At 37.4% G+C, this 17,238-nt stretch overlaps 1 protein-coding gene across 9 annotated transcripts in view; it reads left to right on the forward strand.

Annotated features, from left to right (window-relative positions):
* ltbp1.L (latent transforming growth factor beta binding protein 1 L homeolog) overlaps window positions 1-17,238 on the forward strand; it is a 231,990-nt gene that overhangs the window by 192,582 nt on the left and 22,170 nt on the right. For 7 of the 9 annotated variants that reach the window (XM_018263016.2, XM_018263020.2, XM_018263017.2 and 4 more), the window contains 4 exons: window positions 369-494; window positions 4,505-4,630; window positions 10,962-11,087; window positions 14,681-14,824. In XM_018263016.2, coding sequence (XP_018118505.1) covers window positions 369-494; window positions 4,505-4,630; window positions 10,962-11,087; window positions 14,681-14,824 — 522 coding nt within the window. The remainder of the gene's footprint in view (window positions 1-368; window positions 495-4,504; window positions 4,631-10,961; window positions 11,088-14,680; window positions 14,825-17,238) is intronic. The other 2 variants (XM_041562719.1, XM_041562721.1) reach the window with 1 other exon arrangement.

The raw sequence follows: 17,238 nt of genomic DNA on the forward strand, positions 1-17,238 counted from the left end.
ATATTATTTTTCTCCTGCTATTATTATTTGCAGGCATAAATGATGCACCAGGTATCTCTTTCCAGAACCAGCACCGAATGCTTTTTCCTTCCAGAGATATAATTGAATTTGCATTGTAATTCATATAGTGATTTGTTCAGACGCAGTAGTACTGCATCCAAGTTAAACTGTGCTTCCGGAATACTCATAAGATCACAATTTATATTTGCATACAATTTTCTCAAATGACATTCCCTTCTGTTCTGTTAACAGAAATCCACTGGAGCAATTAACTTCTTTTAAACTGAGACAAATTGTGATTAAAAACGATAGCTCATCCAATCATAAAATAATTGCCTTGTTTTCCAAAAATGTGATTGTGATTGCAGACATAGATGAATGCCAGGAAGAGGCTGAAGTCTGCCTTGGAGGGGGAAGCTGCCACAACGCTGATGGGTCATATGAATGCACTTGTCCAGATGGCTTCTTACTGGTAGATGGTATACGGTGTCAAGGTAAAGTAATAACTGTCCCAGAGCAGGAATACAATCTTTACTGTAGGTCAATAAAAAAACAGTATATATATATATATATATATATATATATATATATATATATATATATATATATATATATATATATATATATATATATATACATATATATATATATATAAATCTGAAACATACTTCTCATAATAATATTACTTGTTTAAAAGGTTCTAATTTTTTTCTGATGTCCTGATATTTGCTTTAGCCATATAATTTCCATTTCCATTTAATTTCGCTGGATCTGGCTCTCTAAACAGTGCAACAGGAGTGTGGCCTTCTCCAGGTCTTTTAATGAGCTTTAATCAGCTGGCTTGCTACATTGTTTCTGGCGTCAGAGCCAGGAATGCAGAGAATGTAAAGTCAGATACAGATTTCAATATAAATTAACATTTCCTTTAAAACAAATAACATTCTAATTAATGTATATTGGAAAGTTGCTTTGATTGGCTTTTTCTTTCACTTTGCAAAAACCTGTTTTATTGGGAATGGAACCCCCGTATAGACAAATATTTTTTACAGAACTGTATGTACTGAATATACAGCTATAAGGTATATTTATATAATTTTCTAGGTAAATTTGCCCTAGAAAGAGCACAAAATATTGAAAATGTGATTGGCATGTAAATTGGTTTGCACTGATAGGGTTAAATTATTGCAACACATTTGTCTCTTTCTGGAAAATTATGTATTTTATAAATATAAGAACATACAGTATACCCCATTTCTGCTTGTATAACCAGGAAAAATATGTTTTAGCAATACCATTTTCACATTCTTTTTAATGCATTATTTAACATTTCTGCTGGTTCTTTAGAAAGCTAGAATTCTATAATTTCTTTTACATCCTTTCCTGTTTATTTACTGGTCTGTGTTTACCAAATAATGGCTGCAGAGTCACGTAATACATTGGAGTCTTGCTTGAAAGCGTTTTTTTTTTTTATCTCCTGTATTTACTGGTTGTGAGCCTCAGAATTTCCTTAAACTTTACAAAGATATGGCTGTCTATATAAAGCTTTCAGATCCAATCCAACACTCAAAAAATGTGTATTTAGCATGCATAACCATAACTCAGGGCTTTCACTCATTATGGAAGTTTGCTGAAGCACTTATATTTGCCATGCTCTGTAAATTTCAAGGACGTGTTCATAAAAGAGGCACTTCATTAATACAAAAAAGAGTTATTTCTTGTCATTCCCTGTAAGTAGCTCGTAAAAATATGTGGTACTGTGACAGAGTGAAATTATGCTCAATACTATACATCTTTGTACATTCAGTTATATTTATGTTTTCCACATCATGGTGTCTCCTCCTGTAATGTACACTTACAGATTCATTGAGCGAGCCATTTCTTTAGTCGCGGTCTGGTGCCCGACCCTAACCTGCCCTAACTCAACCTGTGACCCTCCCGGCCTGTCGCTCCAATTTATATACATGCACCTGCAGTATCTCTGATATCACTGGAGGGGGCAAGGAGAGGTCAAGTATACAAGCAGCGCTTTGGTGTTGTTAGAGGGTCTAGGAGGGGCGAGGGAGCAGTTAGGCTGGTGGTGAACTTAGCCTGCCAACTGCCCGTTACCCACCTCTGGGGGCAATTTGCCCAGGGGTCCCACTGGTCAAGCAGTTTCAGTTTGCATCACTACTAGTGATCACTACTTCATTTATTTATCTATATTTCTATTTATCTATTAAATTAATTCAAAGTTGGGGGTAGCAACGTCTCCTGCACACTTGCCCCTCCTACCAAGTCCTCTTCCCAACATAAGAAATATTCCTACAGTGAAGATACTCTTCCAGTGTTTAACTGTACAAAGACTGCAAACCTTGTCCAAATAATTGCAATATCTGAATATCTATCTGAATATCTGTTTGGCTGTCAGCAAACATTGATAATATCGTATCCTTCTGGGAGAAAGGTGCATTTGACTTATAGCACTATCCCATAATTATAAGTTGTTTTTCTTGTGCCAGAGTGCATCTCCTTGGTTGATCAATCTCTGTTATGAGTAGCTAGAAAGAAGCCTTGGTGAGAGACGGTTTAAAACAAGTGCTTGGTGTCCATGCAGGGCATCACTGGATAGCAAAGTGGTATATTTAATATATGAGTATTCAGAAGAAAGGCAAATATTTTCTTTTATTATCCCTCATTTACACTTATTAGGGAATTATGGGTGACCTGTTTCCTATGGTATAATAAAAAAGGGGACTCTGTGGTGGTAAAATGAGACTTTCATAGTACTCTTAACATCAAAATATCAAGGGAAAGTTCCTGGTCCATAACCAAAAGTAGATAATCTAACCAGTTTAGAAGTAAGGTCTGGGTGCACATGCCCCAGATCTACAGCTCAAGGTGGAGTATTCATCTATAGAAGAAACAGCAGGCACTCACTGATCCCATGGACAGGCAATGTAAAACAATTGCAGACTTTATTTCAGGTGAAGAGTGAACAAACACCCACCCTTATGCGTTTCATGCACTTAATCATAGACTAGGATGCGTTTCATGCACTTAGGCACTTAATCATAGCCTATGATTAAGTGCCTAAGTGCTCGAAACACATAAGGCTGTGTGTTTGTTCACTGAAATAAAGTCTGCAGTTCCTTTACTTTGCCATGGGATCTGTGAGTGCCTGCTGTTTCTTCTATGGTTTAATACTCTAAACATCAAGACAAGGCAAACACAGATATCCTAATTTCTTATGCCTGTCACCATTTTGTGTATATTATACCAAATATGGAAATGATGAGAGAAGTAGGTTCTCAGTTTTCTGTTTTATTAGACCTGTATTGTATTTCCATAACTCACAGAGTTCTACATTCAGTAGAAAGAGCAATATCTACATTCATCAGTAGGCTTAAATGCTGGTCTCTTTATAAAGTGACAAAGCTTGAGAGATGGTTCAAGTTTCAAAACATCCGCAGTACTGACCAGAATGAAAAAGTCTGACATTTGACTTCCCAATTATAATTTTTGTCAAAATCAATGGAATACTATTAAAATAATGGGATTATATTTTGCTGCATTCTCATCACTACATCAACAACTACTTCAAGAATTTACAATTTTAAACGGCAGCAAAAGTAATTTCAAAGATCGACATGTGGACCTTCTCTAAGTAGTAAACATTAAGGGGCAGATTTACCTAGGGTCGAATATCGAGGGTTAACCCTCGACTGCTGAATGTAAATCCTTCGACTTCGAATATCAAAGTCAAAGGATTTAACGCTTCGAACGATTCAAATCCATCGATCGAAGGATATTCCTTTGATCAGAAAATTGTTAGGAAGCCTATGGGGATCTTCCCCATAGGCTAACATTGGCCTCGGTAGGTTTTAGGTGGCAAACTAGGGGGTAGAAGAATTTTTTAAAGAGACAGTACTTTGACTATCGAATGGTCGAACGATTTTTAGTTCGATGTCGAAGGTCGTAGTCGAAGGTCGAAGAAGCCCATTCGATGGTCGAAGTAACCAAAAAAAACATTCGAAATTCGAACTATTTTTCCTCTTTTCCTTCACTTGAGCTAAGTAAATGGGCCCCTAATACTTAGGGGGATCCTTAAACCTTGCATTAGCTTCAAGATAAGTTAGTGAGGTATATTTATCAAAGAGTGAAGTTAATAGTGAAGTTCCGCCACAAGAGTGAAATTCCGCCACTCTCCATTAATTTCTATGGGATTTTTATAGGCGTATTTATCAAAGGGTGAACTTTCACTTTCACCCATTGATAAATACGCCTTTCAAAATCCCATAGAAATGAATTGAGAGCTGCGGAATTTCACTCTAGTGGCGGAACTTCACCCTTTGATAAATTTACCCCATTGTCTTTTGCAGAGAAGGAAACATATGTGTTCCTTAATTATTCCTTAATTGTTATAAATATAGTATATAAAAATATATACTTATAATATTGCACTTCAGCTCAAATTAAGTTCTAAAAGGGAATTTCATTACATATATAAATGCTTATTGATTTTCAGATATAAATGAGTGTGAACAGCCTGACCTTTGCACTCCTAATGGGGAATGTCTAAACACTGAGGGCTCATACCACTGCATCTGTGAACAAGGCTTTACTTCTTCAGCCAATGGAAGATCATGTGAAGGTAAGTGATTTTAATGTTCAAAATAACCTTATCTTAATCCCTTAAATTGTAAAAGGTCTATGAAAAATAGGTTGTTTTATAATTGTGTCAGGTTTAGAAATAGAATTTTGTGTGACAGCATGGATCTTGCAGAAAGGCAATTAAAGGAGAAGAAAAGCCTCCTCCCTTACAGCGCCACCAGGGACTCACCAAACTCCATCTATCGTTTTTCTTGACTGTGGTTTGCAGACAATTTCTCCTATTGCTTCAGGTCCTCTTCATTGAAATTGCTGACACAGAGCATGCACAGTTGAAGCCAGGTTCTGTTGTCCTTGATTGAGCATGCTCCTGGGACTAGAAGAAAACAGCGCAGAGAACCTAAAGTGACATGAGAAGGCACCCGCCAACCACCTGCCCTACTTTTCAGCAAGGAGCTAATGTTTGATGAGTCCCCAGTGTTGCAGTTCAGGATTGTGGCTCATGTAGGGGTCTAGGATTCTGCTCAGGCTTTTGTTTTCCTTTAATTTATCTGCCTTTAAACCGCTAGTAATTAGTATTTTATACAGGCAGAAGAAGGAAACAACCAAGAGGGTACAGCTCAAGAAATATTGCTAAACAAGCAATGTTCTTCTTTAGACCTAAGTTTTAGGAAGCAAACTAGGATACCTGGAAATCTCAAGCAAACCATATGCATATATTCATCTTTCTGTCTATAATACTGAATAGTGAACATTTGTAAAGGCACCAGTATAGTACTGACTGGATATTGTAAACACTGGTTTGACCTTGGAAGGTCCAGATCAAAATGACAGCATAATACTTGCACTCTCACAATATCTCATTTTAATGGCCTTAAAGGAGCAACTAAAACCCTTTTGAATAATCTCTAACTATTCTACTTATGTCATGGGGCTCTATATGAAGAGCAGTGATATAAATAAATGTCCAAGCTTGTGTGACACAGATATTATTAGCACCAAATTTTTAAGGTGTGCAAACTCTATACTTACAGTGGCATCCTGCTTGCCTGCAGTTGTACTGGCTTTCTAGAAAAAAAAAAAAAAAAAACGTCGATAACAAAAATGAGGGTAAATTGCAACACTTTTTCACATTGCCCATTGCCTACCACAATGCTTTTTCATTGAATAAAAGCTCCTGTAGTTCTTGGTGTTTCCATTATTATGGCCAACCAATGCTTTATGTATTTGCTTTTATATAAGTATTTCAATATGTTCCAGCATTAGGAGACATTTTGGACATGCAAGTAAGTAGGATAAGACAAGCCATTTTCATATTTATGTTCCCCAGAGCCTGTAATTGTTGTTTTAGAACAAATACGCACTGCTTTTAGCTCTGTCATAAGCATTGCTGTATTCTATTTATATGGTATGGTAACTGGTTACCTTTACTATGAAATTACAATAAAGCATGTTGAAGAAAAATAACAACATATAACACACCAGTGTGATGCTGAAAGTTAATCATATTTTGGCAGTACTAACAAACCACATTGGACTTGTTGACCATAAAACTCCAGATGAATATTTATCTTCTCTGGCCAATATTCCAAGCACTGCTGTGAAGTGGTTTAGCTTAGGATTCACTTAAGATTTTTTGGCAAAGAAGTAGCCAGACTTAATTTGGATCCTCTTAGCATCTGTTACATGCTTTACTACATTTAATAGGTCCTTATCTAATGTCTGCTTTTGAATTATATGAATGCTATTGAAGAGGATTCCACTGCAGTTCTTCACTAGTTTTCACTAGAAAAAATATTGGTACCAATAAATAAACTTCTTGGCAAACAGGACGACAAAATAATTTATATTTTTCTATAGAAAACAGTTTTCAGATGAAACCCTTTAAAATCCTGCAATCCTGAAATCCTGTGGAAGGCAAAAAATAAAAAAAAATGTAAAAGGGGTGAGGGAATCATCCCGGATCAGTTACTACTGATTATATTAAACTGAAAACTACATATTCCTTTATTTTATAAAGAAATATCAAACCCACTGGTGAAAGCTGCCAATAAATCACTCATTATCACCTCTTTAGACTTACAAATAGGAAACCCATCTTCTGAGAGTTCTATGATGGAACCAATGGATAATTTTTTGGTATTCCAGAAAACTAGCTTCTTTTGTACTTACAGGTTATGAAGCATCTACTGATACAAGTGAGGAAGCATATTTTCAATGATCATGTGTGCTAATGGTGTAAAATAAGATTTGCTAGATAAGATGTAGAGACCTAGAGTTTTCAAAAAAAAAAATAGGAAAAAAATGAATTTTTTGAGATTTGTGGAAAAAAAATCGAAATCTGATTGATAGTAAATGGGCCCAGTAGTGTTTAGGTAAGCAAGGCTATTCATGCCTTTCATTGCCCTCACACTGTGTGTGTGTGTGGGGGGGGTAAGATAAAAGGAAAGAATGCACAGAGTCTAATTCAGTAGTGCACTATATTACCTAGGCAATGGAGGGTCTTGTTATTATGGGAGACCAAATATTCTTGATTCATTTACATGCTAAAAATAAACACTCAACAAAATCCCTGAATTATTATGAGATGAAACTAGGTGCTTTACAACAAGAAGTACTCCATATAATGATAAACAACTAATGCCCATAGAGCAAAGTCAAGCATGTTACAAAATACTGTGCTTTATCCTTTCGTGGAAGGTGTCATCGGATCTGTCCTGCTGTTTGGTGAACAATGCAGACCTATGATGGTGCTCTAAAGGGTGCAGCGTTGTGCCCCTTAACTTGCAGAACCCCCAGCACTTGAGCCTGTCCCTTCATAAATGATCTTTTTGAATTGTTTTTGTGAAGTGAAGTTTGACTCACAAAACAGTACTCTACAGTTGCCTTTCAGACATACACACATACTAGCTTCAAATTCAAACCTTAGTTAAAGGGGTGATATGATCATCTGTTCAGGATGAACCCAATTGTGTTTTAGTTAAAAATCTCTGTCAAATTATTGGAGATGGAAAAGGTAGTTAGTAAATAAAATTCATGAATAATAAGCTTTTTTTTAACTAACAAACAGGCAGCATTGTGTATTTAAAAAACAATAGGAACAAGACATTTTCAGTACAATGTCTATTTATTGGATTAATGATGAACACATGTGTATATTGCCCCATTAAGTAATAGTTGTGGGCAAGAGCTTAGGGAAGGAATTAGAAGGATGTGGAATGAATTCTCTATGTGACTCAAGGTTTTCTCACTGCTTTAGGGTATTGCTGAAAGTGTGAAATATTTCAAATGAATATTTTAATAAGTGAGCTGTGTTGATGATTTATAATTTTTTTCTCCTTACATTTCCAAGCAATAAATATAGTTGTCTCCTGTCATTCTGCATGTTCAACAATGTCACTGCTTCTTGTTGTACACTGTGTTATTTTATGTATAAATGGATTGAAGTCCAACTTAACCTCCCAAAAATTTAGGCTGTTTTACCTTGAGTTTAACCGCAGACCCTGTTCCAGGAAAAGCTTAAAATCCAGTGTAGAAGCTTTCAGAATGAAAGCTAATGGTTATGTCACTGCCTACACCCCCTTCAGTTGTTCGGTGCTGCCAATCTGGAGCATGCACAGTAAGGCGTGAGCATGATTTTTACAATGCTATTCGTTACATTGCAATTTATAAGAGTGAGACTGGATCCAAGATGGCAGCCACAACAGCAATGCATAAAGTAGTGCAAAGATAGAGGTATTTTGGTTAACATCTATAGTGGTTTAGGTTGGGGTATATATGTTTTGGAAGTTGGCTTAGCATGCTTCCCTCCCTCTAAGGCTAGGCTATCAAACCTGCTGTCCAACAGCCATTGTTGATCTTTGACTTCTAGATTCTTTTTTTTTTTTTTGAAAATAATCTTTATTCAATTTTCAAGGAAATACAGAAAACAAAAAAAAAAGGCAATGGAAAGAGAAAAAAAAATGACAGTTGGCAATATGACAATATCCAACAAAATGCAGTATAAACAGGGATACACATTACGTTAGTACAGAGTCAGCATATCAAGTCAACATAGCCATAATGGAACAATTGCCCTAGGAAACTTCCCATGCCATGGAAGGAAGAAAGAAAACAAGGGACAGTAAAGATAGAGAGAGAAAGAAAAAAATAAATAAATAAATAAAAAAAAAAAAAAAAAAAAAAAAAAAAAAAAAATAAGAAAATATATATATAGTCTCAACTCTTACAGCGAACCATCTCAAAGCAGTAACAGCCGTGGTGGTATACATTGTATAGGCATGATATAGGTAAGGTGGTATTTAGGTCAAGGGCTGTATTTTCTAAGAAAGGGCAACAGGACTGGAGTCAAATAGTAAGTCCTCTATATCGGAGCCACGGGTCCCAGATCCCATGAAAAGTATCAATCTCGTCACTAGCCAGCATGGTAAGCTTCTCCATCACCATGTAACCATCTAATCTGGACTTAACCAAAGGTATATCAAGAGTAGGTGTTTTCCATGCTTTAGCTATAATTTGTTTGGCGGCCGAAAAAATACGGCATATCAATTTTTTCACATATTTATTACATCCTGTAATTCCGCCGTGAAGCAGTGCCACTGCAGGAAGCTTAGTTAAAGTGAGCCCTGTGATGCTAGTGATCATGGTATAAATACGTGTCCAATATCTAATTGCTTTGGGACAGGACCACCATACATGTAGGTAAGATCCTACCTGTCCACATCCCCGAAAACAGGTGGGAGATGTAGCAGGATACCATGCAGAAATTTTCTCAGGGACCAGGTACCAACGGGACATAACCTTTTGAGAAGTTTCTTGAATCAAGATACTGGGAGAACATTTAGTTATATCTAGGAACCTATCTAACCAATCATCCTCCTCCAAAGTGACATGAAGCTCCCGTTCCCATTGCCTAATGTATAGTAAGTCCTTTAATGGCTGTTGATGAGCTAACTGATCATAGATTCTGGAAATGGCACCCTTATGTGGGAGTGAATGGAGGCACAATTGTTCAAACATAGTGGGGGGAGGTAAAGAGCGAGATTCATTTCCTATTATGGAGAGGAAATAATGTCGCATCTGGGCATACCGGAATATCTCGGAGGGAGGCATATGATATTTGGCTGTCAAAGTGGGAACATCTATAAACTTGTGATTCGGAGTCAGTTGGGCTATCATAGACAAATTGTTCATGTGCCACCACTGAAAAGTCGACCCTGCCTGACCAGGAAGAAACTCCGAATTCCGTAACATAGACAGGGCTGGGCGGTAATATGAGGATAACGGGTATTGAGACCGGATACTCCTCCATAGCGACAGAGAGTGGATCACAGTGGGGGGTAGTGTGAGGTTTGCGTTCCCTTTGGTCCAGATGAGATTGCTAAGTAACAGATTGCCAACCTGCGACTGTTCTATATCTATCCAAAGAGGAGAGTGAGAAGTGACATGCCATTCCGACATCTGGGCCAATTGTGCTGCGATATAATACAGTCGGAAATTTGGGGCCCCAAGTCCTCCCCTCCGTCTACTCCTATAAGTCACACTTGCTTTCATCCTAGCTCTTTTACCCCCCCAGATAAATTTCTGACAAGAGGATTGGAGTTTAGTTAGGGTTGTCATAGGAGGGCTTACTGGTAACGTACGGAAAAGATACAGCAATTGTGGAAGGATAGACATCTTTAAGGCATGAATTTTACCAAGCCAAGACAGTTTCATGGATTCCCATGTCCTAAGCGTAGAGAATATTTTCTTAAATACCTTAGGGTAATTAGCAGCAGAAATAGTATTGTAATCCGAAGTTAACAGTATGCCTAAATATTTGATTGTCTTGGGCTGCCATTGGAACTCGAAATTCAGTTCTAGTAATTTTTGAACAGGAGCAGGGAGATTAATGTTCAACGCTTCCGACTTCTGTGAGTTAACTTTCAAACCCGAAATAGAACCGAAATCAGCAAGAATTTTATATAAGTGCGGGAGCGAGGTCATTGGTTTGACTTCTAGATTCTTTTAAGGATGTTGGGAGCAACATTAAATCAGCAACACTTGGAGGACGACAGACCCCTATTTAGTTCTTGTTACTAGTTTTACAGATTGTAATTGCCTTGTCTTCAAAGTTTTGGGTTAACAACACTTGTTAAAGTTCAGCTCCCATCATCTTCAGCCAGGATATTGACCAAGGACAGTGGGAACAAAAGATTAAAAATAGCCTCCAGCTAAACAAATTACCTTTATTTGCAGGTGTACAGTAGAATCTAACATTACATTTAACATATGTTTGGAGTTTGTTTAACGATGTGTTGTGTTTAACGATGTGCCACCTTGTCTTCTTACCCATGTGCTATGTCTGTCTGATGTCGATAATGTCTTCTTTCCAGACGTTGATGAATGTGCTAACACTACGCAGTGTGGCAGTCAAGGTATTTGTGAAAATACAGATGGCTCCTATCGCTGCCTCTGTTACCAGGGTTATCAGGACTCCTTCGATGGGCAAGGGTGTGTGGGTGAGTCAATGACTGTTTGTGTTTGTGCCAACAAACACTGCCAAAATCAAATAACAGATCACCAGTCTGTAGTGGACATAGTTTTAATTGTATGCAGGATTTTTACACAGGTGACAATCCACAAATTCATACCTTTTATTTTTTTATTATTATTATGAAGAGATGTGGGAAAACCTCTGTACATCCAGTAATATGATTCAACATATTTATATTTGCAGATGTTGCATCATGAAGCCAGGACCCTGTGCAATATTAGAGAGGTTTAAAGTTTGCTGCTGTTACTCAAACACATGGGGGCAAATTCACTAAGCCGCGAAGCGCCGAACGATAGCGTTAATTAGCTAGCGTTTGGCATTTTCGCTACTGCGCAAATTCACTAACGAATGCTGGCGTAGTTTCGCTAGTGTTACTTCGCAACCTTACGCCAGACGAATTTTCGCTAGCGACGAAACTACGCAAATTCACTAACTTGCGCAGTGTACTGAACGCTACCTTTTACGCTAGCCTTCCTTCGCCACCTCAGACCTGGCGAAGCGCAATAGAGTAGATAGGGATTGTTTAAAAAAAAGTCAATTTTTTTTCTAAGTCCCAAAAAAACGCTGGCGTGTTTTCTACATGATGGCTGATAGGCTGAAAAAGATCGAAAATTTTTTGGGGCTCCCCTTCCTCCCCCCTACATTTCCTGACTCATGGCAACTTACCTAGACAGTGGGCACATGTGTAAGGCAAAATAAAAATTTTATTTGCTGATTTGAAGGTTTTCTAGGCATTTGTAGTGCAGATACGTGTTCCTCCATTGAAATTTGAATTTCGCGCCGTATGCAAATTAGCCTTCGCTAGCGTAACTTCGCTTTATATAGCGAATCAACCCTAGCGCAACTTCGCAACCTTACGCTACCCCTGTGCGCGACTTCGGATTTTAGTGAATTTGCGGAGCCCTGGCGAAACTACGCCTGGCGAAGTGCGGCGAAGTTGCGCCTGGCGCAACTTCGCATCTTAGTGAATTTGCCCCATGGACTCTACTTCAATATTCTTACTGCAATGTTTACTTGCCTCAAAACTAAAACTAAACAATCGGCAATATGTTCAAAGCGATAGACATTTGGATAAGAGTAAGCATTACATAGGAATCTTCTTTTGTTTACAAAACGTATCCAATAAAAAGTTTCCTTATTTCTAAATGGCTATTTGTAATGAGCGAAATCCGTTATATGCTACTGAATAATAAACAAATGCATTGTAAAACTGCAAGAATCGCCATCTCATCAAAACTGACAAATGCTGTTGACATTCAGCTAAGCTGTTTTTACTCTAATGTGAGTTTCGGGCATATTGGCTGTTTAGTCTCATTCACATGTTATACTTTTCCTTTATAGAAAATGTGAATGCTTCTCAAGTGGTTTTGTAATATAAACCATCGACGTTTCAGTCTGCCAGAACACAGAGTACATATGTTAGATGTTTCTGAGAAAGTATAAAAGATTTCGAATTCCTTTTTTTTAACATATATTTTATGTTGCAGTTCTAAGAATCTTTAATCACTATCAGCAGTGTTACTTATCCTTCTCACCTCCCAATTTGGTCTTATCCTTGTCGGGCTTTATGGTGTTTTGTCTCGCTTTTACTGTCTGTTTTATTGCTCACTGGCTCTTATCTGTATGTAACAAACTATTTTACCTTTTATCGTTGGAAATCAAACAATAACAGGATTTGTTCTTTTGGAAAAGTAGACCCTTTTGTGTTACTGCAAAGCCACGAAATGTCCTCTAGGTTAACCTCTTGTAGGCAAAAGTGGTAGGACTCATTGGCACTTGCTTTGGTGCTGACAGATGAGTAACTGGGATGGGTAGAAGTTGGTAACTCAGGTACACAAGTACCTCTTTGCAGGCAGCTCTTTGCTTCCATTAGAGGTTGCCTTCTGGCCCAAGGGATGTTTTCAGCTAGGTGGTTATGCCTTACCTGTTAAGATTCTTTTTATAGATCTATGAAATTGAAAGCAATGGTAGGGTTGCCACTTTTTCCGGAAAAAAAAAAACGATAGCGCTTTCTGCCCTAGCTGAGCCAAATTTCCATTTTAAGAACTGAAAATTCAGCTCTTAAAGTTACAAGAGACAGTTTTTTGTTGCTCCTGATAACTGGCCCTCACTGTCGCCTGAATAGCAGGAACATCCCTGACAGGAACCCTCCAGATATTCTTAGACCTCAGGCCCACTCTCCAAGCTATTCATCCTGCTGTCCTCACTTAGCCACTTTATACTCTTTGTTTACATTTTATAATCTATTCTTCCATCTATTTCCTATTTGTTCTCATAGAAATATAGAATGACCATGAAATAGGCTTTATTGTAAGAAATTGGAGGGCCCACTGTCACGTGGGCCCACTGGGAGTTTTCTAGGTATCCCCCTGGTGGGCCAGTCCGACATTGCCTATTTAGTGGAAATGATACCCATTTAACAACAACCTCTGTTTTCTTATCTCTTAGGGGGCATATTTATAAAGTTCTGTAATTTATGCCTGAAAAGACATGTAAAATAAATGGCATAATTATAATGCTCTGATAGGTAGTATATAAAAATACTGGCATTGCTGTTTATGTAATTCCATAGTATTATCATTATTTCTGACATTATTTTATATAATCCATTAAAATCAAAGGAATCAATTAAGGCAGCAAATAGATTCTGCTGTAAGAAATGTCAGCACGACTATTAATTTTTTTAAGCAAACAATTTTTTTTACAGAATTTTACACCATGCACATATGCCAGCTTTCATTCCATTATAAGCACAGAGTGAGCTGTGGCATAAATGCTGAGACACTTGGCATATTGGATTGTATTTCAGCTTGTTTATTGGATTATTCTTAGACAGAACAAGGGAATTAAAGAAATCTTTACAGATTTTCATCACATGAAGTTGCATTCCAGATAATAAGGGGAAAAAAAAGATAATAAAAACCAAGGAGCGAATAAACAGTAATACATTTTTTACACATATTTATAAATATGCCCTTAGATGATGCTATTTTATACACATTCTTCTGCAAATCCTATGGTTGATTTTTTTTAGCTCCATGTTAACATTTTTATGCCAAATAAGTTGTATGCAATTACATCTTTCTGCTATGAAACTTCTATTCTGCTATTCTTTCTTTTTCTTTCTACTTTTATTTGGAGGTTTGGGGTAATATAATAAAAAGTCCCAATTTGCACCAGGTCTAGTATCACATAGGAACCAATGAGATTAGTTGCTTTTGTGCTGGTGATTGCAATGCTTCTTGCTTATTAGTTGTTGTGGGTTACTAGATCAGGGGTAAAAAAAAAGTGTTTTTCCATCCCTTTGGGTTTTGCTCTGTTTCACAGCTTTTTCAGTGAAAGGTTTAAGCGACCAAGGTTTTTCTTCAAGTGAGAAATCTGCAAACATCCAGTAAATGCTGTTATTTGTTTTTATTCATTTCAGTAGTAATAACATTTAATTGTGCACCAGGGAACTTTTATTTTGCAGCAGACGGTGCTTTGGCGTGGGATGGTTGGTAAGATGAAGAGCTGTCAGTTAGAAAGAATGTATCTGAATAAGTGTTCTCCATTTTCCAGATGTGAATGAGTGTGAGATGCTGAGCGGAGTTTGCGGGGAGGCACGATGCGAAAACGTGGAAGGCTCATTCCTCTGTCTGTGCCCTGACGAAAGCCAGGAATATGACCCTATGACAGGGAATTGCCGAAACCACATTCTGGACGGTGAGAAATAGGGGCCGAAAATACAGTGGACCTGAATTTATGGTTGAATGTTAAGTCAAACTGTGTATGACATTTGTGAACTGAACTTGTGACATTGGGGAAGTCATATAATGCTCTTGTGCACAAGCACAAGAAAACATATTCAGTGTATAACACTGCAAAAATGAATAGAACTTAATAAAAGAGAATAATAAATTCCTGGATTCTCTCCCTGAAACTAAGGAAAGTACAGTACAAGCATTTGTACAACCAGTGTTCATGTAGGTGTAGATAATGGTCATGCAGGTGTAGCCAATGGCACCAGTGCTAGGCAAATTGAAATGGAAAGTGGTTGTTTTATACTTGGAACATACTGTAGACTTTATTTTGAATATTGCAGCAATAAAAATGGCATACTAAAAGCTCTAGAAAAAAACATCAATGTTTAGGACATGGTTATAAACAGGACTATTTATACAGAGTTGCCAATAGAGTCTGAGCTGCACTGCAGAGAAACGACTAATAAACAAGCAGAATTAAACTTATACTAGAAATATAGTCTGATTTAAATGCCTAAGGCTTTAGCTTTACTTTAATGCTCAGATAGATCAATATATTATCACTGAATAAACCATTTTATGAGAATAGTTTCATTAGTGAGCCCATGCCAACAATACATACAGCCATGCAGAACTGTCTTTATTGTCATGAATGACTTCTTGTTGGAGTTGAATGGGTCACACCAAAACGCCTACAATGAATACAGGGGCCTGAGCAAAGGGCATTAAATAGAAGTATTGCAGGAATTTCATAATAATGTCATGTTACAGTATCTATTGGCACAGAACAAAGTTCTCATGTCATTTTAGCAACCATTTTCAAATAGGAGTATTTATTTATTTTATGAATTAAAAAAACACTTTCTGGTGTTTTTTTTTGACACTTATTGCATCTTAAAATTGTCTGTGTTTTCACACATTGGAACATTGTATTAACACAGCCTAAAAAAGCCTTGTGTGATATAGACCTAACTATGATTAGTTATTCATTGCATTTAACCCTTTTTAACTTTAATATTCAAAGCCAGGGTTGGCTCTGCATGAAAGTTTTAGGATTGCATTTCTTAAAATTGTAACATAGAATATTTTTTTTTATTCCTATGATAAGATGGAATGATGATAGAACGAAAAGAATGTTCATGAACAATTACAAATTGATATGATTTTAGCAGATTTTATGCTTCAGCAGATAGGATAAGGGTTTATATGATCCCAAAATATTGTGTGCTGATCAAATACATCTGATCAAAATTTAAACTGATAAGAAAAAAATGTAATTTGGAATAATTTGTTAGAGAAAAAGTTAAATCTCTACAGGAGAAAAAAAATAATTTTCACAGCCAAAAGCTTCATGCAAAGTGCTAATTGTGACTCCAAAAATGCTGTTGTGTTAGGAAAGTCATCAAGCATTGAGAGGGATTTCCTAATTCATATGTGTTATTATAACTGTAAAAGTATAGGTCATTCTGGTGATCTACAGTATAAATTAGTGAGTTGCGGGTTGACCAAAACCCGTGGGGAATTTTGGGTTTACTGCCGCATTGGCTGGGTTAGGGTTAAAATTTGAAGATTCCCTATCTTGGAACCAGAAGAGTACACAGAAGTAGCATACAGAGCAAGAATATGCAGGTACAGTTTGAATGCAGGTCCTAAAATGGTAACATTTTCCAGGTTAGGGTCGGGTGTGGGTTAAGGCTTTGCAGGTAAGTTTGGGTGAAGGTTACGGTTTTCTGACCCACACAGCAATAGTATACATCAATATATATATATATATATATATATTCTCTCTTTCATATCAAAACAATAATTTTATAATTGGATTTACTCATATCTGTGTTGTAAGATTGAATTTATTCCTTATTAGTGATGGGCGAATTTGCGCCGTTTCGCTCCGCCGGAAAATTTGCGAATTTCGTGCGAAATTCACGAAACGGCGCAAAATTTGCGAAACGGCGCCGGCGTCTAGTTTTTTGACGGCGGCGTCCATTTTTTCGAAAATTTTTGTCGCGAATTTTCGCGGGCGTTTCACAAATTTATCTGCTGGCGGCGAATCGCGCGAATCACATACAACGGCATGCATGAGTTAAAAGTGCCACACCCCCTGTGTTTTTTCAGCCAACAAACTCCCCTTGACTGCTCCATGTCTCTGCAATGACTGGCATGGCAATAGACTGTGTGCAGACACATGGAGCGGATATTGGCTGTATGTAAAAAAAGCAGCCAGAGAGAAGCTGAGGCCCAGCCCAGTGTGCCATTGGCCTAAGGCAGTGATCCCCAGCCAGTGGCTTGCAACATTCCTGACTTGGAAGCATAATTTGGTTGCATAAACCCACATGCACTGCCAAATAGACTGCCAGTCCATATAGGAGCTACCAA

This window comes from Xenopus laevis, chromosome 5L (assembly GCF_017654675.1).
Source record: "Xenopus laevis strain J_2021 chromosome 5L, Xenopus_laevis_v10.1, whole genome shotgun sequence".
Classification (NCBI taxonomy): Eukaryota; Metazoa; Chordata; class Amphibia; order Anura; family Pipidae; genus Xenopus; species Xenopus laevis.